We start from the raw sequence: 27880 nt of genomic DNA, 5'->3' as shown, positions 1-27880 counted from the left end.
ATCTCCTCCTTTTTGTCTCACAACAAGCCTGTGAGGTAGGCTAGGCTGAAAGTATGTGACTGGTCCAAGCTCACCCAGTGAGCTTCAACAGCAAAATGGGGATTCATGATTGGATTTCCTAAGATGTGGAAGCCCTGCTGATTGTTAGGATAACAGATAAAAAGATGTAATTTTTAGAACTGAACCCTTCCCTGTTGGGATAAGGATATGCACATTTTTAAAGTCACACTAAACTCTTTATCAGGAAACTTGCACACCACAGACAGCACATTCTCAGTGCCATGTGGAACACAACATTAAAAATATTTGCCAGTCCAAGTAGATTGAGTTTAGGGTAATGCTTCTCTGGGTGACCGCTTTTTCACACAAATATCAGAGAGCACTCATTTATTTCTTGTACCACTGTAACCACTGCATAACTTGAAAGGCATTGAAATTATTCTGTTAAAATGACAAACTATTTAATGTGTGGCTTTTTAGAAGGCAAGTCATGAGACAGCTGTATAATCACTCTAATTTACAGCTGATTCCAGGGGAGAGTTTTCTGTTGCTGCTGTTACTTTGACCAGAGAGTGAGTTTGTGCATGGATTATATATTTTTACTCTCTCTCCGGTATTTGTATGTGTGCACAGCAGATCTGTGTCTGTGTGTATTTGTAAAGGAAATGCCCTTTGTCCTCCCAGATACCAGCCTTATTGAATGAAGCCCACTGTTTGCTGGTATGCACACCTGTGAGAAAGGGAGGGAAAGCAAGCTTTTGTTTTTGGTGTCAGAGGCCTGGTTTGCTGATCTGAATAACCTCAACAATCCATTCACACCTTTGTCTTTCTTCTCTTATGTCTGAGGTCGCTTTTCCATGTCTTTGTTTTTACTTGTCTAGTCACATGTGTTCTGAATAGCTGCTCAAAGCCATTCAGCATTTCTGTATGTGTGCCTATGCTTATGTGTTAGGGGGGGGGAAGTGGAGAGGAAAGACGGCTGATAAGCTGTGACAAGTTGAACAAAACAGACTTCTGATCTTTTTCTTTAAAAAATACGGAAAGCATTATGGTTTCCTGGACACAGCACATAGTCCAGACAAGTAGAGCTTTCAGGACTAAAAGGGAGGCAATTGCAAGACAAGCTCCCCCAGCCTCATACTGCTTCATTACGTACCTTCAAAAAGGAGGCTCAAAAGGGGGAAATTGCTACTGGGATCTGGAGAGATCCCCAGAAGCTCAAAAGTATTTCCCTTGGGTTGCTTCAGCTCTCCCACAAGTGAGTATGTTATAGAATAAAACTGGAGCAAACCAGGGATTGTAGCTACTCCCTCAGGAGTAGCATTCCAACACCAACTCCTGACAGTATTCTCACAGCAACAACTTTTACCTCACAGATGTGCTCCCAACTATACCCTCCATTCTTCAACCTTCGACTACAAATCCACCAGCTCCAGAAAAGAAATGGAGAGGGGAGGAATAGGGGAGATCACTAATGGAAGCATGGAGGAGGAGAGATTTTGCAGCTGCTCCAAGAACTTAAGACTGGGGATCCTCTTCAAGAGATGTGTGTCAGTGGACAGCTCCCATGAGGAAAAAAATCATATTGTGGCTGGAAGTTCCAGCACTGAATCACTCAGAATAATACCAGTTTCACCCCAAAAGCCTTTGAAGTGTTACTTGCTAAGCAGTATAGCGCTTCACATTTTTAAAGAGTGCTACACTACTCTTTTCTTTCCTTTTAAAAGGAAAGAAATTTTGTACACTGGGATAAGCCCTAAGAAATTTGTACACTGGGATAAGCCCTAAGAAATACACAAGATCCAGGGCCAGATGTCAACAACAACAACAACAAAGCCTCTACCTTTATATCCATACATTTATTCAAGCCCATTTCTATACCTCTCTTAAATAATCTAATAGACAAAAAACACAACAGGTGGCAGTCACTTAAAATTAGGGTTCTAAAATGACTTCTTCCTTCTTCCTTTTTCCATAGCAATGCTTTAGCATTGCTTTAAACACTGCTCCTGGAGCAAATTTTTGCACCTACAACCAGTACTGGTATGTATCTAGAAAACCTCCCTGGTGCTTGGTTGTTACTTGAGAGTTTTTACTTTACCAGTTACAAGATTAACAATGCAGCCCTATACAGAGTTAGTCCAGTCTAAGTCCATTAAAATCAGTAGGCTAACAGCATAATCCTGAGTGGGGGAGTAGCTAGGTCAGGCCCAGGGACAGCGCCACAGTGCCGCCTCCTGAGTGGCTTGCCGGCCCGAAAATATAGGTAACAAATGTACTTTTTCAAAAATCCCATGAAACTCTTTTATAGAGTTTAACGGAGCTATGCCTGCCTTTTGCTGGCACAAGTTCATGCTGGCTAAAGGGGGCATTCCAGGGGCAAAAGGGCTTTGGGAGATGACTACAATTAGCCCCCGCCCCTGGGAATGTCCCCTTTGATGCCGGTGCAAGCCCTTGCACCAGGGAAAACGCTGCCTGCGAGGCTGTGCCGGCCCCCGTGGCTTGTGCTGCTCCCCATAGGCAGTATAAGTGTCCCTGTAGTGGCATGCGTGCCAGTTTAGCCAGTTTAGCACGCTGGCTCCTAAGAGCTTTCACCCCCCCCTTTCAGGATTGCTCTGTTAGAGTGGAATAACTGCACAGTATTGCAGTGTAAATCATACAGATTCTGCCAGATGTTCTGACAAATGTACATGCTATATTGTTTTTTATTTTTTTACAAGTACTACTCCAATAACAATAATTTCTACATATATTGAATTTGAATTTGTTTGAAGGTAACACTTAAACCACACTTGATGTGATTCAAACGCTCCCCCCCGCCCGAGATATTTTAGTTCAAGTATCAGGTGCTGTTGGAACATAAAATTAACACGAGGTACCTTTTAAATTTGTTTTTTTACTAAAGACAAATCAAAATAAGCATGCTAAATTAGACCACACGCTATTTACGGTATCAGATAATTTTCAGATTAAAAAAGAAAGAAAGTCCGATTCTAATTTTTCCAGAATGGTAAGAAAAAAGGGAGAAAAGTAGAGCGAGTTAGAGAATTAACAACAAGGACATACGCTACAATTTGTAACTCTGGGTATGAATACATTAGCCATTACAAATTAAGGAATGTTGCCAATTAAGGCTGCAAGCGTATGCACATTTACCTGGATGTAAACCCCATTTAAATCAGGGGAACTTACTTCTCAATAATTGTGCATAGGATCTGGCTATAAGAAGAAAAACAACGCCAAGCCTAACAGGCAGAGGACGCGATAGATGAGTACGTCAGTGGTTTCCTGGTAGTTGTTCCCAGGGTACACATACCTTTGCATGCTTTCCTGTGAGTGATTGGTTTGGTCATGTCCCGATAGTAGCCTTCTTTGCAGTAGTGACAGTGACGCCCTGCCGTGTTGTGCCGGCAATTCAGGCAAACACCTCCACTCTTGCGGCCAGATAATTTGTAGAGCTCCATGTTAAAACGGCACCTCCTGGCATGCAGGTTGCAGTTGCAAGCTGAAAAGAACGGAGGCAGAAGCAGAAACATCACCATTAGTGACTGATGGCTTTTATAGAATACATAGATTTGCCTTTGGCTTAAATGGTTCAGGTCATGGCTGGAACATACAGAACAGTCCTGAACATACCCCAAACTGGCACTTATGTGCTCTGTGCTCAAAAGCAGGATACTATTCAGCACTGCAAAGGGTAGAATGGTAATTGTTGCCCCAGAAGGTCGGATCAGAACCAACGGGTTGAAATTAAATCCAAAGAGTTTCCATCTAGACATTAGGAAGAATTTTCTAACAGTTAGAGCAGTTCCTCAGTGGAACAGGCTTCCTCGAGAGATGGTAAGCGCTCCTTCCCTGGAGGTTTTTAAGCAGAGGCTAGATGGCCACATGTCAGCAATGCTGATTTTATGACCTGAGGCAGATCATAAGAGGGAGGGCATCTTGGCCATCTTCTGGGCATGGAGTAGGGGTCACTGGGTATGTGTGGGGGAGGTAGTTGTGAATTTCCTGCAGTGTGCAGGGGGTTGGACTAGATGACCCTGGTGGTCCCTTCCAACTCTATGATTCTATGAATGCAGCAGAAATTATAGAAGAGAAAATTCAGCAGGATTAACCAAAGTAGTGCAATGTGTAACTCAGAATATGAACTTTTTCATAAATACAGCAAACACAAAATAAATTTCAATCAGATTCACTGGAAATTTTAGTTCAAAACCATAAACTTTCAGCCAAAACTCTGTATCACATAATGGCCCATTTTTGTTTCCCACCAGAAAGCACTAGGGACCATCATCCAGCACAACTAAAACAAAGAGAGAAAAACTAAACAACAGCAACAGGCTAGGACTAAAACGCAACAGATAATGTGAGAGTTGGGGGAAAACATATTTATCTTTTGCCAAAAGTCTAGGAGAGCAAAAACATCTACACCTGACATCTAAAATTCAGATGAGTAGGTACCTGGAAGGACTCACAGAAGAAACTCCACTACAGAAAAGGACCTGTCTCTGGTAGCCACCCATCTCACCTCAGAGCTTTCAGGTGAAAACCCTAACAAATGGGGAAACGGGCAGCCCAATCCTAATGGGGGAACATGAAAAGGGTTTGGAGCCAGTGTGACCCCAGCACCGGCGTTAGTGCCGCTTGTACTGGCTAAAATGGCACCAGCACCGGCACTGGAGTATTTATGCCGGCTCTGGGGAGCCGCATGGCAGCATGAGCCTCAGGCACCAGCACTTTTCCAGCGCAGACGCTAGCGCTGGAGTGAAGGGGGTTATTCCCGGTGGCCAGGCTGATATTAGTCAGCTCCCCAAAGCCCTTTTGGCCTGGGAACTCCCTTTTTTGTAGCCGCCGAGTTTTCTTGGAAAGGCATTTTCAGCTTGCTGCACTTTGCAGCAAGCCACTCAGGAGACGGTGCAGCTGCACCATCCCCAGGCGGAGGATAAGAACCAGCTCCAGGTTGCCAACCTCCAGGTGTAATGCCTATAATCTTCATTAGTATTGGAAATATATGCTTTTATACTCAGTCCGCATATTCACACTTATAAAGATGCTAAGCCCGGGGTATAAGGGTTAGCATCTAGCACAATACCAGATTCTGCACACATGTATATAATGGCAATACCCCATGCATAAGGGGTCAAGTATTATTCTTTGGTTCCTATTCACTCCTGTGTGAGCACTGAGTTAGCATAAACTAGCAGCCATTATGAATCAGGTGCTAGTGAGATCATCCTTTCAGGCCTGGTACTACCAGCCACCTTAACAGGGCCTAAAGCTTTGATTTAAGACACCAAGAATGTAAAGTTTCATTTCTCCGTTCCAGATCATGTAGCCACCTAAATCCCCGCCTCAACCCACACTGATAGGCCTATGCTAATCCAAAGGTGTCCATCATTGGGTCTTTGTGTATCTATGCGCTATATTACGTATATTGTAACACCCCTGGCCAGAGGTTATAAATGTTGTGGCAATCCTTTGTTCTAGTGTGAGGACTGTCCTGCGTATTTGGGCAGTTTCACCCGGTATGTATATTAGGCCTAATAAACAACTGCTTTGAACTATCAACCTCCTACTGTGTTATGGTAATTCGGAATTAATATTATAACACAGGCACTTCACAGGTACTAGCTGGAGATCTCCTGCTATTAAAACTGACCTCCACCCGATAGAGATCAATTCACCTGGAGAAAATGGCAGTTGGGCCCTATGGCATCGAAGTCCCTCCCCTCCCCAAACCTCGCCTTTCTTAGGCTCCACCCCCAAAACCTCCCACTGGTGGCAAAGAGGGACCTGGCAACCCTAGAAACCCCCCCCCATTAAGATTGCACTCTTATAGTGAACTTCTATATAAGAGATTAGCTATACCTGGCTGTGTACAGGGAGATGTAAGATAAGATGTTACAAAGCCTAAGGCATGGACATGTGCGTCTAATATATTATTCAAACGTCTGTGGCTTTGCCAGGATATGGACCAGCTTGGAATGGGAAAGGCACTGCACCTGTGACACTTTTAAAAAAGTATTATTTCATTTCTGAAGTTCTTTAAATTCACAGTGAGTCAAGCGGAATATAAATAGGAATATATAAGGTTGAAACTTCTAAACAGGGAAACAAGCAAACCACAAATAAAGGAGAGTAAAGGGAAGGAAAATCTAATCTGGTTACTCTTCTTCACCCATTTCTGCAATGTAGAACTCAAAAGTTTACAAAAAATTAAATTCCCCACCAAGGGTAGTAAACAGAATCCATCCTTCCTAGGCTTAAAAGAAAAAAATAATCACCCGGCTTAATCATGGTACCTCATAAAAGACACATGCCTTATTGAGAATTAGACTCACATACCAAGATTGTCAAGTCTATTAAACACTAAATTCCACTTCCTTTCCATTTCTTCTATATCCTGAGTCTTTTGCAAAGCTGTTAAGCACCTCTGACACATTGCTTTCCCCACGCACAACAAATTCTTTGATTTCCATTCTTGACCCAAGAAAGATCTTGTTAATTGATCCATGCGATTAAAATTCAAAAAATTCCAAAGCAGTGGTTCGCTGTTTACAGGTACTGACAGTACTGCACATCAGCTTAATCTAAGCTTACAAAGTTGCTTTTTGCAGACCATCAGCCTTTCCTTCTGTCCCTCAGAATTGTCAAAGCATCATCAGGAAGACAGTTTCCTGAGAGAAGCACTTTAATTTGCAAAGTATTTCAGAGACTGTTTTCTTTTTTGTTTTTTACTTGCTTTGTGCCCCTAAACTATGCACGACCACAGTACAAGTTCTTCATAAAGTCGGTGTAGCTCATGTTTTTGTCACCTTGCTTTAGATCAGAAACCCTCGTGGTTTCCTGTGTTTAGGCTTGTTCACAAGTTACGGTGAATGCACGTACAATCTGTCACGTACAGAGTACAGTTGATTTTTCTTTATACACAAGATGAATAATTCTCAGCTTCCATTCAATGTGCGTACAGCTGAATGTGAGATTGAAATCCCACATCGATCCTGGTACTGGCCCCCAGTTTCATTTGTAAAGTGAATGTGTGTTGGCTCTTTCTTACAAACAAGTGTATGCGTGCATACATGCAGGTTGTATGTGTGTTTACCATAACATGAACAGGGCTTTTATCTCATGCAGAAGACAAAGACATTATAGTTACTTAATTATCAAATTTCCAGCCTGAAAATGACATTGTCAGCTCTTTTTTTTTTTTTTTTTAGTGGTTAAAGCTTTAACATGGCCGGCCAGTCTCTAATACTCACTGCTGGGGCTTAAACGGATGCCCTTGCAATCCCAAAACAGCAAATCAGACAACTGAAGTAAAGAGAGTTTCCTTAGCAAAGGGAATGCTACCTGATTCTGAGTGGCAGGGTTTTCATGACAAAGGTAGGTCTTAATAATATTCAGAGGGGTAATAAACCTTTCAGAGCCCCGTGGTGCAGAGTGGTAAGCTGCAGTACTGCAGTCCAAGCTCTGCTCACAACCTGAGTTCGATCCTGACGGAAGTCGGTTCCAGATAGCCGGCTCAAGGTTGACTCAGCCTTCCATCCTTCCGAGGTTGGTGAAATGAGTACCCAGCTTGCTGGTGGGTAAAGGGGAGATGACTAGGGAAGGCACCGGGGAAACCACCCCATAAACAAAGTCTGCCTAGTAAACGTCAGGATGTGACGTCACCCCATGGGTCAGGAATAACCCGGTGCTTGCACAGGGGACCTTTTCCTTTAATAAACCTTTCAAATTAATTCTGAAAATATCTCCATGACTTCTGGGTCCCAGAGGTCTTGCTGAGGATTCTCTGCAAAACTGAATACCCTTTGGGCTCATAAAGAGAGCAAGCAACTGAGTGGATTTTTTTGCAGAAATCTGTGTTCTTACTGATTGTGTCTGAAAATAATGTTGGTGAAGCTGAGCAGGTGTTTTTGCATCTGAAATAAAAAATAAACACATTTGGAACTTTTTGAAATTCTTCATTTCTCTTCCAAAACAAGATGTGGTGGCTTATACATAAAAAAGGAACTTTAAAGGCTGTGTACATCATTTCTGAAGAGCAAAATGGGAATGCCTTCTCCCTTATCGCTACCTGGTCAATCCTATCACATGTAAGCCAATATAGGGTATGAGTGGGGGGTGGGGAGGCTTGCTGCAGAAGAATGCACCTGTTCACTCAGCTTTCTAATATGCAATTCCATCTGCTTCCCCTGATCACATACAAACCTCCAGAATGATGAAAGTGACTACAGCAGTTCACTGTTAAATTTCTGGTATATATTACGGCTTAGAAGAATGTTTTGGTTTTTTTTTTTAAGGTAAAAAAAAGGAGAATTGGGTTGTCTTGCACCCTCCCCCTCCCCGTTTTTAAACAGGCACATTAATATGAATGAAAATACATAATAGACACATCCTTCATCATGCTAAAAAAAAAAAAAAAAAGGAGGAGGAGGCATGCCTTAAGAATTGGGCCAGTAAAAATATTGATATTTCTACAGCACAGAATTGCAGAGATGATTTATAAGCCCCCACAGTAAATATGAGTCACTTCCCTCCCAAATTGAGTACAATGCAGTGCTAATGCCTAACCATGCAATTCCCCACTCCAGCTCCTTAGCAACCCTGCTACGGCATCTTCTATCTCATCAGCTCAATCAGACTTCCTTGTCAGACAATGTTAATCTAGCATAAAAAGGCAGTAAATGTAGTGTGCTTTTACAGCCTTCTAAATTCAATCAATGCATGAAAATACATATGCAGCTGGTAGCATTCGGTTTAAAACACTGACAACAAGCGGTACTGTGGGGTTGTGCAGTGCTGTAGAGCTGTAAGCCCTGATCCCACTAAACTATACCATGGTTAATTCTCCCTGAAAGGACTGTTTCCTCAGTTAACTGCTATTAATTTATATTGGTTTCAAGAGACTTGGCCATGACTGAGTTCAGTTAGATTTGGGGATATAGTGTTTGGGAATAAGAAGACAAATGCTGAATAAAATGACGGATGTCCCTTTAAAATTGAGAGCCATTGAGCAATTCCATAGCCCTTACTGTGGAGGAAAGCCCTAATTGCCCTTGCTCTGCCTCACACATTTTTTGTGTGTAGTTCATTCTTGCATAATTTCTACCTAGGGAATTTACCAAAGAAACAGGAATCTTAAAGGTGAACCCCTAATTTATTTTAAACAAAGGTGTTTGTAGTTGTTCTTAAGTACAAAATGAGTCCATGAGGCTGAAAGAAACTGCTCAGGTCACGTACACTGGCCTCCATTCATGCCTTCTTCAACAGAGAATCTGAAATTCTGTGATGCAGCTCCCAGTTAACCAGTGGTCACTTTTGGGATGCAAAGAACAACTAAGGTAGAGCTATGGGCTTCTTCAAACAAGTGTGGTGTGATCCATCCCTTCTTTTCCTTCTTCCCCAACCTTAGTAATACCTCATATAAAAGTACCTTGTAGACAAACAGCCTTTCCCAGGGGACTTTCTCTAGTGATTACTTGGACTATTATTAGCTTTAACAAAACTCCAGATCCAGTTCAAACAAGTTTCCTCTTCAGTGATTGGCTGGTAGTTCCCCCCACCCTTTTATTTTTGCCTTCCTTTCATCCTTGACTCCCCACCCCCTTTCCCTTGCTCTCCTTTGCTACTAAAACTACCAGTTCTTAGGACACTGAACCACACAAACTGTTTATTACAACAAATTTGGAACAGATTTTTCTGCCTATAAATGCATGGCCAATTATCCGGCCTGGCAGAAAACTTGAGCTGTCTGCATCTCCATTTTCCCCCTCCCCTCCCATTTCTAATCCTGGGCTAGGTTTGGAATGTAGCAATGCAACAGTGAAGGGTCCCCTACTTCAATATCACCGAAGTAATCACTGAAAATTGCTCTTCTGTGCCAGCTCACTGGGGTTTTGTTGTGTCTGAGGCTGTGCCACCATTGTCCTATCACACATTACAACACCTAGCTACCGTACTTTAGATCCAATGCAGACACACATGTAGCTATTTATTCCTTGCCCTTCTCATGCACCTGTTTGCTGAAGCCAGGCACTGCAAACCACTCTGTTTATTAGAACTGCAGTTCATGCAGGCTTTAATTTCATTAGTAGGGGGATGGATTAGAAACTTTTGTCTTCCACCCAGCCCCCTGAATGCCCAGCCTCTGAATATCCTGCCACTGGGCCCTACTGGCTCCCTGCCAACGCTCACTGGCAATTACACTTGTTAGCCTGCTGTGTTTTATGTTGCCCAATGGGAGAACTGGCCTTGCTAAGAAATACTCTTACAATTTCCCTCTTACAGTAGCATCCGAGAAAGAAAGACTGATGCTGGCAAGTTTAATAAGGACAACAACTAAAGAGTAAACGCTGACTAGGGCCCAGTAGAAGTGCAGTTTCATCCCATTGCTCCTATGGAACATGTACCATGACCCTGGAAGGGAGGATGAGGAGCAAGGAGTGACCTTAGCTCCTTAGCAGCTGGATCTGATGGGTCTGGTAAACATTCTGCTTGAAAGCAAACTGCACAGTGGCTGCTGAACAACTACTTGATCAGACAAGGTGCTGTAGAGTATGTTTCACTTATGTTCAAGGGCAGAACAACCACACAATCCAGAAACTAGAGTTGCCAACTTCCAGGTGGGTCCTGGAGATCTGCTGGAGTTACAACTGATCTCCAGGCTACAGAGATCTGTTTCCCTGGAGAAAATGGCTGCTTTGGAGGGCTGCTTCATGGCATTATACTCAGCTGGGGTCCCTTACCTCCTCAAACCCCACCCTTCCCAGGATTCATTCCCCAAATTTCCAGGAAGGTCCCAATGCGGAGTTGGCAACCCTGCTGAAACACAGTGCCAAATTACTGAAGCACATAGCTTTGGACGAGGCAAACATAGACTTGATTGGGGTGTGTGTGTAAATAAATTGATGTTTAATCCAGACAAGACAGAAGTACTATTGATGGGGAGTGTATCTGAAAGTGGCTCAGTTTGTGTCAGATAAGTGTTGCACTCTCTCTTAAGACTCAGGCTCACAGCTTGGATGTTTGAGCTATTTTGTATACCATCACAACAGAGACTGTTTACACACGACATGCCAATGCATTTAATAGGGCCTTTGGGCTATTCATTTACTAAAATATTTATATCCCACCTTTTCTTGTTGCTCAAGGTGGCTTACAAGTCATAGATTAAAAAATTTTACAATTTAACACCTATAGGATAAAACTCCAGATACCCCCAGTTTCTCAAAAGATGCCTACAGTCTATACCCCATTAAAAACCCTGGCAAATAAAATGGCCTTGCAGTACCTCTTAAAGATCTCTGATTACTGCACTGTACTCCCCTCCTCAGGGATCCTGTTCCTCTGGTTCTGGTTGATGTCAGGCAGGACGCCATAAGTGGAAGAACACCCAATAGGTGGCAGCCTGAAATACTTTTGTTGAAGTTATTAAGAAAACCAGCTTTGGGAGGGAGAACTGGAAGTGAATGTGTGTATGTGTGTGAGTGTCCCTAATCATTTCCTATCTGACAGTTCCTCTCCTCCAAACAACCTGGGGGGGATCAGTTTTTTCCTCCTAAGACTGTTATGCTAAGGCATTTATACTTTTTACTTTCATAAATATGCTAAATAATACAATTTTAAATGCTAAGTTATAATTGATGCATTTTATGTTGTTAAAGCAGTAAAATCTTAGGTTTGATAAGAAACAAAGTATTGCATAAATGTCAATTTTTCATTGAAGATGTTGCTGTTTACTCCACAAAATCACATTCTAGAAATTTACATCTCTAGCTTGGTTGCTTATATGCATTGGCACAAGCTTTGCTTACTCGGTTAGCTCATCTCTGTCTAGCACATTTTATCCTACCCTTCCTCCAAGGAGCCCAACAATCCTGAGAAGCAGGTTAGGCTGAAAGAAAGTGATCCCCCACAGAGCCTCAAATAAATTTGAACCTGGGTGTTCTCAATCTTAGTCTGACAGAGACTGACATACACTCCAGCATTTCACAGATTTATAAAGCAACATGCATGTAACACCGTTATTCTTATATGAAAGATTATTGCCTGTGGATACCATTGTCTATACATTACTGATAGTTATCTTCTGTGTGCTGTAGTGCTGCCTTTACATAGCAGAAGCCTAGCCTGGGCTGTTCTAAAAGCCAAGGTTAATGAAATGCTAGGAAAAGATAATAGTTCTATAATCTCTGACTTTCAACTAGGGTTGCCAACCTCCAGGCTCCCTCTATTACAACTGATCTCCAGGCAACAGACATCAGTTCACCTGGAGAAAATGGCCACTTTGGAAGGTGGAATCTATAGCATTATACCCCACTGAATCCTTCCCCTCCCTAAACCCCACCCTCCTCAGGCTCCATCCCCAAAATCTCCGGGTATTTCCCAATCCGGTGCTGGCAATCCTACTCTCAACCCATATGCTAGGCCTGATGCAAACTGAATGCATGAAACCTTTTTGCAGAGAGGAGGATGAGGAAACAACCATGTCTGGTTAAAATGCCTAAGGGCTTGTTAAATGTTTATTTAGAGTTCAACTTGAAACCACTTGGGAACAATTTGTCCATTGAAAAGCTATTTGTCTGTGCAGTCACACAGTTTTATCTGATGCAGATCTCTCTTGCAGTTCTCCCTGGACACAGGGAAAACAGAGCTCTCTGCACAGACGTTTCCCCATCTCCCAAGTAGTGTGGAGTTATTTATATTTTATAAGTTTTACTTGTTGTCCTTTCTAATCACACGGGCTCATGCAATTAAACCCCTTTGCCAGGTGAATCTATTTTAAAATCTTTTTATTTCCTAATGAGCAACATATCTTTTTTTGTAGACCTGTCAAGACACAAAGTGAGTCCCTCATCACCTTAGACTTATTTTTGGATAACGTGCATCTACCTACTCATTAAAAAAATAGACTGCATTTTAAGGGTTTGGTGGGGCTTCTTTTTCTTGAGATCCATTTTAATAGAATCACAAACAATGTGAATAAAATATAGTCACATATAAATACTCAAGCCAAAATGAAAATACATAGATTCCATATAACATGAAAAAAATGTACTAATTCATTACTGCAAAGTATTGTATATTGGATGATGGACATCAAATTTTCATTGTCATAGAATGTAAGGGGAAATTGGTTTAAGATGTTCTACAGATAGCACTTTGTACCAAAAGACCTGCAAAAGATGAACAAAATCTAATCAGGCAAACTGTTGGAAATGCTCAGAAAAAGAAGGAACTTTTTTTCACCAATGGTGGACATGCACAGAAGCTCAAAAATATTGGAAACAAATACATAAAGAAATTCAAGATATCTTAAGTGTCAAATTTGATCTAAACGCAAAAAATATGTTGCTCAGGATGGTTCCGGCACAGATTAAACCTATTCATACTGAATTCTTTCAATCTGCAACCATGGTGGCTAGAATTGTGTTCACAAAATATTGGAAAGCAAAAACTGTACCAGAACTGGCAGAATGGATTACAAAACTACAAGAGTACGCAACTATGTCGAGACTAACACATTTTCTCAGAAATGAGTTTGCGGAAGACTATAAACAAAAATGGCAGTCATTGTTTGATAGATACGCTTGATTAAACTTTCTATATATAGACTAAGCAAATGAACCTAGATTGAAAGTCAGAATTGATATGCATTGAATGATTGACAAATATAAATATAGATGACATAACTATGTACATAGATGAAGAGACTGGGGACGATAACTAATGAGATTTTAGAGTCTGGGCGAGAGATTTAAATACGGTATTTTAAATAACTAGAACAGTTTAGGAGTAATATTAAAAATTAAGGTTCTAGTATACGATTTTATATTATGATATCAGGTCTTAATATGGGATGAAACGAAAGTAAAGGCTAACTCTGGGTACAGAGGTAACAAATGACATGTTATAATCCCTGTTTTCCCTCTCTTTTTTTCTGTACCCCTTTTATTATGATTTTTTTAAAAAAACACACACACAAAGTATTGTATATTATTTTATCTATCTTAAAAATGTTTTTGGTCATTTTCACATTTGACAAAAAAAACCTTGTTCAACCAATTGTCGTGGTACAGGCGAGGCGCGAGGGCTGTAAGCGTAGTCTGGGGAACAGTCCAAGGTCATTCACAGTGAAGGCAGAGTCCGAGATATCAATACAGGCAAGGGAAGTCCAAAGCGTTAGTCAGAGCCGATTCCAAAAAGTCAGGATACCAGGAATCCAAAGGATAGCAGGGAAACAAGGCAGGTACTCAAGGAGGTTGGTGACAAGTTGCTTGCACAACAGCCAAGCCTAACTGATGGCTTAAATCCCCCTGCTGCTGTAGCAGCCAGCTGATGCTGATGAGGCTGAGTTCACAGGTGATGCTTCAGCCCTGCTCTTCCTCATCACTGCTACTGGGGAGGTTCCTCTGTAAAGCCTTCAGCCTAGCACTTTGCCGTTTCTGCTGCATTGCCAGACGGACCTGTTTTCTTCTCTGCTCCAGTGGCCCTGGCGAGACCTCTGGAGACACTGCATGTTGCAAGGTGTCAGGTCCAACTGGAGTCCTTGAGCTGGCTGGCTGCAGACATGGTGAGTCATCTCCTGGCCTTGGCTGATCCTCCACTCTGGCAGGCTGTAGGCCCTGTGGTTGTTCCTGTGGGACTTCTGCCTGAGGATGTCCCTCTTTGTCAGAGGAGGTCTCTGCAGGCTGACTCATGACACCAATCAATCAAATACTGATTAATTTTTGTTTTATAATAGCATATAAAGCAGATCAGTAACACCAACAGAGAGAATTACAAAGTATTTGTTTTCTAGAATAGTCGCTAGGGTTGTACAAAAAAAAAATTCGGTAAATTTCGGGTGCGAGTTTATTGAGACTGTTTTTTTTCTTTTCAGGAAACCCGAAATAAGCCGAATACCCATACCAGTAAAGGGGTATTCAACTTTATTTCTGGGTTAACCTAAAAAAATTCAAGCCCCTTTTAGTCTATGGGGATTTTTTTCCAAAGCACCTGTGGGGGCATTTTTGGAGGTAGAGTTCCCAAATTTTCAAGGTAGCTTCACAGGACTCGCCTTGCATGAACCCCGAAGTTTGGTGAAGATTAGGTCAGGGGGTCCAATTTGATGGGGTCCCAAAGGGGTTGCCCCCTCTTCCATAGAGAAACATTGTAAACTGCTTCTCTATTGTCAGGCTGCTATCTCGGTTTCGTTATTGCCTCTGTCTCTGCGTTGTACTGTCTGGCCCTCAAGGTCGCATACCTAGGCCTGGGAACTCAGCTCCTGGGAAACTGTATTCAGCCTATGCTTGTAATCTCCCGCCTTTTCTGCCTTATATTATCTCCCAGCTAGTGAGTCTCTCATAGCTGTCATTTTATTCGTTTGCACTGTATGCCTATTTGACCAGTAAAAGCCATCTGTTTGGACTCTATATGATTTTGTGGTGATTTCTGGTTCTGTGGGCCAAGGGCTGACATTATGACAGCTATCTCTTCACCATTCTACTAGCCAGGCTGGAGCCCAGGGGGGTTCGCCTGCCACTTGGATGGGAGCTGTGCAGCTCTCCAGGTGATCTACTACCCTGGAGCCCTTCTCTGAGGATCCTACTCTGTTACAAGACTTAATCGCTGAACTTTTCCGGACTACCCGAGAGGTTTGCCGCTTGAGGGGACTGGTACAGGAACAGTGGCAATCTCTTAAAGGAACTCTCTGGATGTTGACGTCGGAGGATACTGATACTCGTTTAGATCTTCAAGACTTGGATCAATTACTGGACGATGCCCGGTTGGCAACTGAGGATTTACAAATATTAACTGGACTTTTGGATAATCTTATTTCTCGAGAAACTCTTTCTACCATGGCGGGAGCCCCGCCGGAGGGTTTTTCCCTGATCCCGGACGCAGCCAGCTGTCAGGCTGAGGCCAAGCGAGTCGCTATTAGCACCGCTCTTCTCCTTGTGGAATGTACAAAGGACACCCCGGTAGCCACCTTGGCTCAAGTTTTGACCTCGACTTTTGGAGCCGAGGCACCCGCACTGGCGGTTCGAGTACAACCTCTGCTGGGCGGGGAACCCGACCCCATACTCTCACTCCTGGAGACAGAACTTTTGCCGCGCATTACGGCAGAGGCTGCCCTAAGACTTGAGAACGCCAAAGTTCTTGCGGATCAGCAAGCCGCCGAAGCGGCTAAGGTCGCAAGAGAGAGAGAAGCTGCGGAAGCAGCCAGGGCGGCTGCAGCAAGGATTAGGGATCGGGCGAACGTGGACACGCGCCCCAAGGACAATGTACAAGGGCTATCAGGTCTGTCTTTTTCCCCGGCGTTTGTCCCGTCGCGCGCGACCCAACGCGCACGCCGTTTGGCTGACCGACGTCGAGACTCAGGAGAGTCTGAAGATGAGGATCTATATGGGGATAGCTCTCAATGGGCCACAAGCTTCCGGACCAGTAAACCTCATCTTACTGGTGGCCCAAGTGAGGAGGTTCATCTCTTACGAGCCCAGAATCGGGAGCTCTCCGACCGTGTTGATCAACTCCAGGAACTAATGGAACGTATGCTTCAGGAGAACAGGCAATTACAACAAACCCTGATAGCTCAGAGACAGCCCGTTCCGATACCGGGTCAGGGGGTACCCGTACAGCCACCCCAACCACCCGCTAATGTGCCTGCTCCACCCTTGCCTCCTGGAGCTCCTGTTGTTCCTCCGCCCGGACCACCCGTGCAACCGGGCCAACCTGCGCCCGGCCCTTGGAAGCAACTCAAATTGAGGACTACGTACGACGGATCTCTCGAGACTTTGCCTTGTTTCTTGCATCAAGTGGACAGTTATATGCGAGAACAAGGACAACTTTTCCCCACGGAAGATAGCCGGGTGCGTTACGTAGCTTCCCTTCTGACAGGTAAAGCGGCTGACTGGATGGTCCTCCAGTTTGACACCCGCTCTCGTGCTATTCGTTCCCTCAACAACTTCATGACTGCCCTGAGAAGGAGGTTTGAGGACCCCTTCCTGGGGGAAAGAGCCAAAACGGAACTCTTACAATTAAAACAAGGCTCTGCTACAGTTCGAGAATTTGCCGATGAATTTCAACGACTGGCAAGTAAAATTGTAGGTTGGCCCGAGACCACCCTGATCCATCATTTCAGGGAAGCCTTGCATCCTGACATTCTGAACTGGTCTTACATGCGGGGCGATCCCGATACCCTCGAAGACTGGATCCTATTAGCCGAGGAAGTGGAAAGCCGCCGACGCTTTATTTCTCTTGTCCGTCAAAAGCACAAGGAAAAAGGCACCCAAAAGCCTCAACCCAAGGCACCACTGCTCGTCCCACGAAATCCCCCACGTCCGCCCCAGGAACGTGAAGCCCGATTTCAGAGGGGTGCCTGTCTTACTTGCGGAGAAATGGGCCACTTTGCAGCCGTTTGCCCGCGCCGCCAGGAATTATTTCGTCCCAGCACGACAACCCGCGCCCGAGGTCGTCCACCACGCAGAGGCACCGCGGCCACCCGCAGCGCAGCTCCGGGAAGACCCACACCCTCTGCACTCCATGCCGGGGACCCAGCCTCCCTGCCTACTACCAACGACCCCGCCGGGTCTCGGATTACAAGTGCCCCATTGGGGGACAACTTTCCCTCTTCGGATGAGGAAAATCCTTGGATTTCTCCAGCCTTAAACCTGGAATCTCCCCTCGACTTGTCAAAAAACGGCTCCGGTCTGTGGTGAATGGAGCGTCTCCACAGACCTCTCAGGATCTTCCTATCAAACCGAATGCTCCTACCAAAATCAAAGAAGTGGACTCCACCGTCTACGTGGATGCAGTTTTACAACACCTTAACGGTGGCCCACAACTCCCCGTCAAAGCACTAATTGACTCCGGTTGCTGTCGCACTCTCATAAGCGAAGCCACTTTTGCTGCACTCAGAGCCGACTCTGAGGCTTTACCCGCCCCCGTCCAATTTGCCCAAATGGACGGAAGCCATTTCCAGGGGGGTCCAGTTGATCACCGCACCATAGGGGTGGCAATGGGAATTGGTTCCCACTGGGAACAAATAGACTTCACTATAGCCCCTATCCGATTTGAAGTGGTCTTGGGAATTAACTGGATTAAAGGACATAGTCCCAGTATTGATTGGGAAACAAACACTATCTCCTTCGCTAGTCCCACCTGCGACCAGCATCGGCAGAACTTTGCTCTGCTATATCCGCCCGTTCCAGCATTAACCTCTACTGCCCCAGCACCACCGGTTCTACCTGCTGTATACCGGGACTTTGAAGATGTCTTCGACCTTAGGGAATGTGATGCCTTACCCCCCCACCGGGCCTCAGACTGTGCGATTGAAGTGGTAAAGGACTGCACATTAACCAAGAGTAAGATTTACCCTATGAGCGCTTCCGAGCGCACTGTCCTCCGGGACTTTTTGGACAAAAACCTCGCCAGAGGGTTCATTCGCCCTTCGAATGCCCCAAACTCGGCCCCCGCGTTTTTCGTCCGGAAAAAAGAGGGCGACCTTCGCCTGTGCATTGACTTCAGAAAGCTCAATGCGGTTACCCAGACCAACGCCTATCCTATCCCATTAATATCGGATATTTTGGGACAATTACAGGAAGGCCGTGTGTTCTCTAAATTAGACTTGGTGGAAGCTTACCACCGAGTCCGTATCCGCGAAGGGGATGAGCACCTCACTGCCTTCTCTAGCTGTTTCGGAATGTATGAATTCCTTGTGATGCCGTTCGGATTAAAAGGGGCCCCGGGGGTCTTCATGCAACTCATCAATGAAATCCTACATGACCTTCTATATCGTGGGGTGGTGGTCTATTTAGATGACATTCTCATTTATTCGAAAACTATGAACGAGCATGTGGCTCTGGTCCGGGAAGTTCTGCAACGCCTGCGTGACCATCAACTTTTCGCAAAACTAGCTAAGTGCGAATTTCATCAAAGCAAACTCACGTTTTTGGGATACATCATCTCCCACCAAGGTCTTCGCATGGACCCCGCCAAAGTCCAAGCCGTCCTCGATTGGACTCCCCCCACCAACCGTAAGCAAGTACAACAATTTCTGGGATTTGCAAACTTCTATCGGGGATTCATCCCTAACTTCGCCCAGGTGGCTCTACCCATTACGGACCTACTGAAAACTAAGGGAAAAGTAAGCTCGGCTGCCTTGCCCTCCGCAAAAATCCTATGGACTGAGCAATGCCAAGCCGCTTTTCTGGCCCTCAAACGCCTCTTCACTTCGGAGCCGGTGCTACGGCACCCAGACCCAAATCAAATGTTCATTGTGCAAGTCGATGCTTCCGATGTAGCCATGGGAGGGGCTCTCCTCCAGCAAGGACCGGATGGTCTTCTTCACCCTTGCGCTTACTTTTCAAAAAAATTTGCGCACGCTCAATTAAACTGGCCCATCTGGGAGAAAGAGGCCTCAGCAGTTCATCATGCACTGACTCTATGGCGACAATTCTTGGAAGGGTCTAAAGTCCCCTTTGAGGTTTGGACCGATCACAAAAATCTAGCTGCCCTCACGGGGTCCCATAAGCTATCAGCGAAACAACAACGGTGGGCGGAGTTCTTTGCTCAGTTCCGTTTCACCCTGAAGCACGTCCCTGGGAAGCAGAACGTTCTCGCGGATGCCCTCTCCCGTTTACCACAATATCCGGTAAAACTCGAGAGACCCACCAACTCTCTGTTCACCCCTATGCAACGTGGGGCCCTACCTATGCTGGCTGTGCAAACTCGATCCCAGCATCAGCACGCCTTACCCAACTTACAAGCTCCGCCAGCCCAACCGGCTGCCCAGCCGCCACCGCAACAGACCGGCGTTCCCGCCCTTCCTACCCCTCCGGCCGCCCAGCCGCCTGCAGTCTGCGCGCCGCCGCACGTAAGCACTAGCCCCATAACTGTTTCTAAGATCTCCATGGCCGACGGGGGGGCCCCCTCCAAAATCCCCATCTCCGAGTCCTTTTTAAATGTCCTTCGGGACCAGTGCCTTTTAGAACGCTCCGCTCATACCCTACCTCCTGGTGTTTTGGAACAGGGAGGGTCCTGGTACAAGGACTCGAAATTGTATGTACCCAAAGCTCTCCGGAAGGACGTTTTACATTTAGCTCATGGAGCCAAAACAGCTGGGCACTTTGGGTTTCTGAAAACCCTTCACTTATTGCGCAGACAGTTCTGGTGGGGGGGAATGCGTTCCGACATTGACTCCTTCATCCGCAGCTGTCCCGTTTGTGCCGCTGCGAAACGATCGCAGGGCAAACCCCCGGGACTGCTACAACCTCTTGAAACGCCCAGCAAACCTTGGGAAGTGATTGCTATGGACTTTATGACTGATCTCCCTCTCAGTGGGGGTAAAACTGTGTTGTGGGTTGTTACTGATTTGTTTTCTAAACAAATACATTTGATTCCATGCGCAGGGATCCCCTCTGCTCAGAAACTGGCCCGCCTCTTCGTGACGCATATCTTTCATTTACATTCGTTTCCGCGTAAGATAATTTGTGACCGCAGAAGTGGTTTCGTTTCTAAGTTTTGGAAAGCTTTCCTCAAGTTGGTGGGAGTGGAACAAGGGTTGTCTAGTGCATACCATCCTCAAACTGATGGTCAAACTGAACGTGTCAATGCTGTACTTGAATGTTATTTACGCTGTTATGTTAACTACCACCAGGATGACTGGGTGGAACTGTTACCTTTAGCAGAATATGCCTACAATAATGCCATGCATCAATCCACAGGTTTTAGCCCATTTTTTGCTGTGTATGGACAAGATTTCAGTCCTATTGCTCCTGCAGATGATATAGAGGGGGAGGGGAACCCCGACATTGCCTCCTGGGCACACGCCCTCCGTACCACTTGGCCCTGGCTCGTTAGCAACCTCGACCGGGCCAAGCGTAAATACAAAGCGCAAGCTGACAAACATCGCTCCCCCGGGGGTGATCTGCAAGTGGGTGCTTTGGTTTACCTTTCCACCAAAAATCTCCGTTCCACCCGTCCGTGCCATAAGCTCAGTGCTAAATTCATTGGCCCTTTCCCCATCACCCGGGTCATAAACCCTGTCACGGTGGAACTGGCTCTCCCCAAATCCTTGAGGCGTGTGCATCCTGTTTTCCACATTAGCCTCCTCAAACCCCATGTTGCTTCTCCACAGTGGCATCCGGAGCCACCTCCTGCGCAACCCATCATGGTGGGGGGGGAGGAACACTTCGAAGTCTCCAAGATCCTTGACTCCCGTGTTCACCATGGCAACCTGCAGTATTTAGTCCGTTGGAAACATTTCCCCCCTGCCTATGACGAATGGGTGCGCGCACGGGATGTCTCCGCCCCCGACCTCGTCAACGCCTTTCACATTGCTTACCCGGATAAGCCAGCCCCCTTGCGAACTGGGAGGGGGCCTTGAGGGGAGCAGAATGTCAGGCTGCTATCTCGGTTTCGTTATTGCCTCTGTCTCTGCGTTGTACTGTCTGGCCCTCAAGGTCGCATACCTAGGCCTGGGAACTCAGCTCCTGGGAAACTGTATTCAGCCTATGCTTGTAATCTCCCGCCTTTTCTGCCTTATATTATCTCCCAGCTAGTGAGTCTCTCATAGCTGTCATTTTATTCGTTTGCACTGTATGCCTATTTGACCAGTAAAAGCCATCTGTTTGGACTCTATATGACTTTGTGGTGATTTCTGGTTCTGTGGGCCAAGGGCTGACATCTATGAAGGAGGGTGTTGACCCCTTCAGGACCCCATAAAATTGGACCCCCTGTCCCAAACTTTGCCAAACTTTGGAGTCCCTTGAAGCCACTCTGAAAATTTGGGAACCTTACCTCTAAGAATGCCTCCCCCGGAGCTTATTTTAAAAATTCCAATAGGGAAAAATCTGGGGAAAGCCGAAGCCAAAAAAAGCCGAGTACCTATTTGGCTGATACAGCAATCAGCTATCTGGCTTCAGCTTTATTCCCAGTTTTAATATTTGGGTTAAATTAAACCTGAAAGAAGCCAAAACGGCCTTTTTCGGGTTTATTTTCAGTTCGGTTTATCGAAGACCCTAACAGTGGCCTTCACCACTTCCAGACCTGGGACCTCACCTCTTATCCAGAGGAAGCATGGAGCACACTAACTTATCCAGAGGAAGCATGGAGCACAGTCACATGATAGGGAGGGGAAGCCTTAGTTATGACCTCATCAGTGTCAAGGCCAAGAGAGTCAGGAAAAGGGATCAAACTAAACGCAAGGTGGTATAATGTGGTACACACAGAGAGAGAGAGAGACAGAGAAAGACAGAGACAGACAGAGAGACAGACAGAGACAGAGAGCACTAGCTGCTTTATATAAAGAGAATCCAAATTCCTGGGTTGAAGACCACTGTTCTAGAAGACTTTTTCTTCCCAGATCACATGGAACATCTTCCTCACAGCAAATGCAAGGATCCTTTAAGGTATCAATGAGCTGATCACTGAACCAGGCCCTCAACAGGCCCTGTGTTGTGCTGGATAAATGCAACATGGCAATCCATTACAGCGAGCAGGAGACCTATGTACGCCTCTCAGAAAGAGACCATAATCGTTACCCTTCTTCACCCAGAACACACAAGCTAAAGACCCAATGGAGAATTCTTGGAAACTCTGCCCTTTCTAGGACGGTGTCACTTGCCTACACACTGAGAGGGGGAACTGACCACAAAGTCAGATAGATAGACAGGACAGGGGAAGGTCATCTCTAGTTACACCTTGCCCTCATTTCCTGCCCCTTTGATGTTTAGAGGATGTCTTGTCAGGGAAACTTCCTCTCTCTCTCTCTTTTCCCCTTTGCCCATCATTGAAGCAAGACCTAGGAGCCGGGCGCTCCGCACGCGTCCAGGCCTTCCCACCCCAAGATGGCGTGGAAGGCAGATACCCTTTTATACCTAGAGAATTAGCAAGTTAGATCAGAATAGAGAACCCTTGTTTGTCCTTTCCTATCCAATGTGTATTTCAACAATAAATGTTTCTTAGTTTGATTAGAGCAAACGACTGCCCCCTTTTTATTTTCACTCACGCACGCACACTTAGCTTCTGCTGCAGCTAAGCTTAAGGCACTCTGCTAAATACCGGAATATTCCCACGACAGATATTCCAACAAGAATAAACAGTGCACTGAATTGCATTGGGAGAAATGAGACTGCTATATGACCTCCATGGAAATATTAAAGGGGGTACTGGCATTTTTTAGATGTCCCTAATGTCAGTGACGAAGGGACCACCTTAATGGGATCACTGTCACCAAAGGCTATGTAAGTAAAGGTGCAAGCACCAGGTCATTACTGACCCATGGAATGACATCACAACATTTACTAGGGAGACTGCATTTATGGGGTGGTTTGCCATTGCCTTCCCCAGTCATCTACACTTCACCTCCAGCAAGCTCATTTTGCCAACCTCAGAAGGATAAAAGGCTGAGTCAACCTTGAGCCGGCTACCTGAAACCGAATTCCGTCAGGATCAAACTGCAGAAATGAAAAGTCATTTAAACTGGATGATTCTGCCAGTGAACAATCGCAAAAGTGGTAGTGGAAAGTACCATTGAGTCGTAACCAACTTATGGCAACCCTGTAGGGTTTTCAAGGCAAGAGACAAAGGTGCTTTCGTCATTGCTTGCCTCTGCGGTTGCAACAGTAGCAGAAGCTAAACAAACCAACGTTTTATTTGACACCTAACTCTTTTTGCAACTGTATGCTGTACCATGACTAGTACAGATGAGAGTAAAATCAAAGCTGATGTTCAAAGATTACTGTGACTGAAAACATCTCCCCTTTCCTAAAGAGTATGGACCATGTCATTAGGTAATTTGAAGAAGATGTGCCCATTTACAACTGATGCATGTATGGAGATAAAACTGGATAAGGTCTCATGCTGCAGACCACATAATTAGATTTAACAAATAAACTTCACTTTTATACCCACAATCAGGATAGCTGGAGTGATCAAAGAACGGGCTGTTTCTAAACTGTTGTCAATGCTTAGAAGAAGAGAAGAATCCTAATCCATGTTTGTGACTGTAAGCACCTTCTTAGGAAGCCAATTATACCACACCAGTTAGCATGGAATAAACAGATGAGATGTGTATGTGGCATGAAGAAATGCAGAAATCGCCTCCAAGCAGAGACAGATCACGATGGGTAGCTATGTTAGTCTGTCTATAGCAGCAGAAAAGACCAAGAGTCCAGTAGCACCTTAAAGACTTTTCTGGCAGGGTAGGAGTCACAGCTCAGTCCTTCAGGTATCTGAAGAAGGTGACCTGTGACTCACGAAAGCTCATACCCTGCCAGAAATTTTGTTAGTCTTTCAGGTGCTACTGGACTCTTGCTCTTTTCTACTCCAAGCAGAGATTAAGTATCCCAGTGACTGGGCATATGGCAGCTCCCAAGAGGAGGAAAGGAAAATGATTTCACCTGACTTTTATTATTTTAGCATTGAGAGATAATCCCTGCCATCTGTGTCCCTCCCGTCAGCTCAAAGATGGCCACGAATACACTACAACTGACTTTTCCCACACGGCTCTTTTAGTAAAACCATGATTTCACTCTGCCTGGTCTCCTGCCTCGTGCAAGAGAAACAGGACACAGAGTGAGCTCTTTGGGAGCACTTGCTGGGTCCTCCTTCCTATGCCAATGAATTACAAACCTCAGCTCAGCTGCTTGATGTGCCAGACATGCTAACAGAGGGTTGACAGATTGCAGCTCTTGGGAAGCACTGGTTTTTCCTCAGAGGCAGAGCTGGCTCCAGGAACAGTTGGCAGGTTAAACTGCTTGTTTCTGCTCAACAGAGCAAAACCAAGTGTTTGTGCTGCCATCCTAAAGCTTGGCCAAAGAGGCTTGATCTCTAGTTTCCAAGGTGGAGCTTGAGAGTAAGGGGGTGGGAGATTATTTGTTTGCCCGGGGTAAGGAGCATTCAGTGGCTGGTTCTCCTGCTGTGAAAGTGTGCGCGTGGGGCAGGAGGCTCAGGAGCCAGGGAGAATATTGAACAATGAGAGCCTTTATCTAGGTTTCGTGCTTCCCCACAGACATTTGGTGTACTTGATTATCAAGGGGAAAGGGCCAGCCATTTACTATGCTGTGGTAACTCCTCTAAGCTTAACTGTTGTTGTTTTCCACAAACCCACTCTCACAGGTTTCCCCTCCCTCACCTCATCAAGAGGTGCTCAATGCCACTGAGTATGAGTGTGAGTCAACCACATATGGAGCTTTCTCAGCAGCAATGAAAAAAAAATATCCTGTCTGTCTCTGGGTTGCTATGAATCCCTGTCAGATAAAATAAAAGAGGAACTAGCTTCTGGAATCTTCTGAGTGAATATAGAAAGCAAACTCTGCATTCATAAAATGTATCATTCAGGTTTGAAAACTTCCAAAGTGAAACTCGTATCCCTTCTTTATGGGCCTTTTAAAAAATATGTGTTCATCCAAACATGAACGGTAGTTAGTGCAATCAATTTAAAACCAGAAATGTTAGTTCTTCTGTAATTATTTTGTGCTACTTGCAGTAATGTTCTGGGATTAATTGGCTGTTGTTCTATTATTAGGCTAATATTCTATGACTAGAATATTTAAGCTGTACTGATCAAACCAACAATTGTTAGAAGGCAAAATGATCAGCCTAAAACTACAAATCCAACAAAATAAATAAAAAGGAAGGAGTTTTCTGAATCTGTACTTGCTCTCATTCAGTACAACAAACTGACAGACAAACACATTTGTCTCACGAAGCTGCTGACTAGGTGAGGAAGAAACTGGTAGGGGTATGTTGGCCCAGTATATGTAGCCAAATTCAAGACATTCAACAATTGGGCTTGGAGGCACTGACAGAGAATTTGTCCCTCCTTTAACAATTGCTTGTGCCTCCTTATGCAGGCCCACCTCCCACAGAAGCTTTCATTACAATAAAAAAGCATATCAAAGAGATTGATTATGATATCACATCTTTTTGTGCTCGTCGCATTTGCTCATCTCAGTTTTTCAGGATACCACCACCACGTGGTTTGCCTGCCTGTACCTACTTTTTGACAATTCCACACCTCTCTAGAGCCTTCTTTCTAGCTAGATTAAACACTAACCTTCAATGGATATGCAAGGCAGAATTTTGAATTTACCATGCTCGGAAAGGACTTGTCTGTGCTCTTCTGGCTACATTGACTCATTAGCTCATGTGCTCTTGGAATGCCATTTCTATGAGGACCTTACAACACAATATATATCTCCTCTTTTAATACATAAATTCAATGCCTCTGTGTCTGATATAATGCCTTTTTATTAAGTGATAGGGATCCCAAAGCTACATTGGCAGCGGCAAAATTTATCTCAGTCATATCCCCCAAACATTAGATTCAAAACTATGCTCCTCAAGACCTTAGGCAGTTCATGAGAGGGATGGCATCTTGGCCATCTTCTGGGCATGTAGTAGGGATCACTGGGGTGTGTGGGGGAGGTAGTTGAGAATTTCCTTCATTGTGCAGGAACTAGATGGCCCTAGTGGTCCCTTCCAAATCTGATTGTATGATTCTGTGACAGCAGATAGTGCAATTTATTCAATAAAGAAAGACAATGAGTACTGAATGACATTGATACATGTTGTGTGGAGAATGCTTTCTCATTTATTACTAAGATCCCACAACTGAAACTTGCAAGAAACTTGTCATTACAATGTTACCTGAATCACCAGTCTCCTTAGCAAATGACTCCCATTGCTTGATAAAAAAATTAATTAATTTTGCAGCAAACCATGGTATAAATACCATCCTATTTCTTATTATTAATTGCATCAACGAAACCTATGAGGTATGCAACAGTTTCCATGTCACAGTCATGATATTAGGACACTCATGAGATTCTAAACAAAATCTTCCACTAAAGGGGATTGAAGTGTTAGTAGTAAATCCAATCCTGGAGTTCTTAGTTTTGCCAGATTCCTTGCAAGGGACTGGACTGGAGTGGGCAGATATCTCTTACCGCAAAGGGCACCCTTAGTACAGAACATCGTGATTACATGCTAGCTGCTACCAGTTCATCTTTATAGTGCAGCGGCAGCGGCAGCAACTTTTTAAATATTCATCTGGTCACCTCATGCCTCCATTCCTTTTGCACAGAAGCACAGATAAATGTGGGCTCCCTTCCTGGCTGAAGCTGGCTGCCAATCACGAGAAAAGTTCACTATTGCAAGCTCCCATTTTGACTGCTGTGTGTTCAGCTGCTCGGCCCCTGCACTGGCAAGAGCTCAGAAATTACGGTATTCAGGGCAGTTTGCTGCCTCTCTGAAACACGGAGTAAGCTCTTATTTAACATCACACTGCCTTATTCCTGTCCTAAAGAAAACACCTCGACTAGGGTTGCTAGGTCCCTCTTTGCAACTGGCAGGAGGTTTTTGGGGCAGAGAACTGAGGAGGGAGGGGTTTGGGGAAGAAAGGGACTTCAATGCCATAGAGTCCAATGGCCAAAGCGGCCATTTTCTCCAGGTGAACTGATCTCTATCAGCTGGAGATCAGTTGTAATAGCAGGAGATCTCCAGCTACTATCTGGAAGTTGGCAACCCTAATCTTGACCCTAAGGGTAAACTCCATTACAAGAAATTATGCTAATTTAAAACAAAGTAATAAATGAATATATATAATATGACAGCCATAGCTTTCTGTCGGTACTTTTTAAACGCTTGTGTGTTACTTTTCAGATCACTGATTGTTGCCCTGTCCCATTTTCTTGACTTGTTGAATATTGTGTAGAACTGTTATCATCGGAATTGGCCACTATTTCGCTTGAAATTTGCTCCCTAAATGATGAGATTACCTATCAAAATTTATTAAATATGCAGCTGTGTTGGGCATAGCTCCCATGTGAAGTACTCAGCATAAGACCAGTTATGTACAATTTATGATTGTAAAATCAAATGCCTCTCATCC

General features: G+C 44.7%; 1 protein-coding gene across 1 annotated transcript in view; it reads right to left on the bottom strand.

Annotated features, from left to right (window-relative positions):
- NTN1 (netrin 1) overlaps positions 1-27880 on the bottom strand; it is a 221884-nt gene that overhangs the window by 66623 nt on the left and 127381 nt on the right. The window contains exon 8 of the mRNA XM_056848173.1: positions 3317-3505. Coding sequence (XP_056704151.1) covers positions 3317-3505 — 189 coding nt within the window. The remainder of the gene's footprint in view (positions 1-3316; positions 3506-27880) is intronic.

Source organism: Euleptes europaea, chromosome 1 (genome assembly GCF_029931775.1).
Source record: "Euleptes europaea isolate rEulEur1 chromosome 1, rEulEur1.hap1, whole genome shotgun sequence".
Taxonomy (NCBI): Eukaryota; Metazoa; Chordata; class Lepidosauria; order Squamata; family Sphaerodactylidae; genus Euleptes; species Euleptes europaea.
The sequence above is the reverse complement of the archived record's forward strand: the minus strand, read 5'-3'. Positions and strand labels throughout refer to the sequence as shown.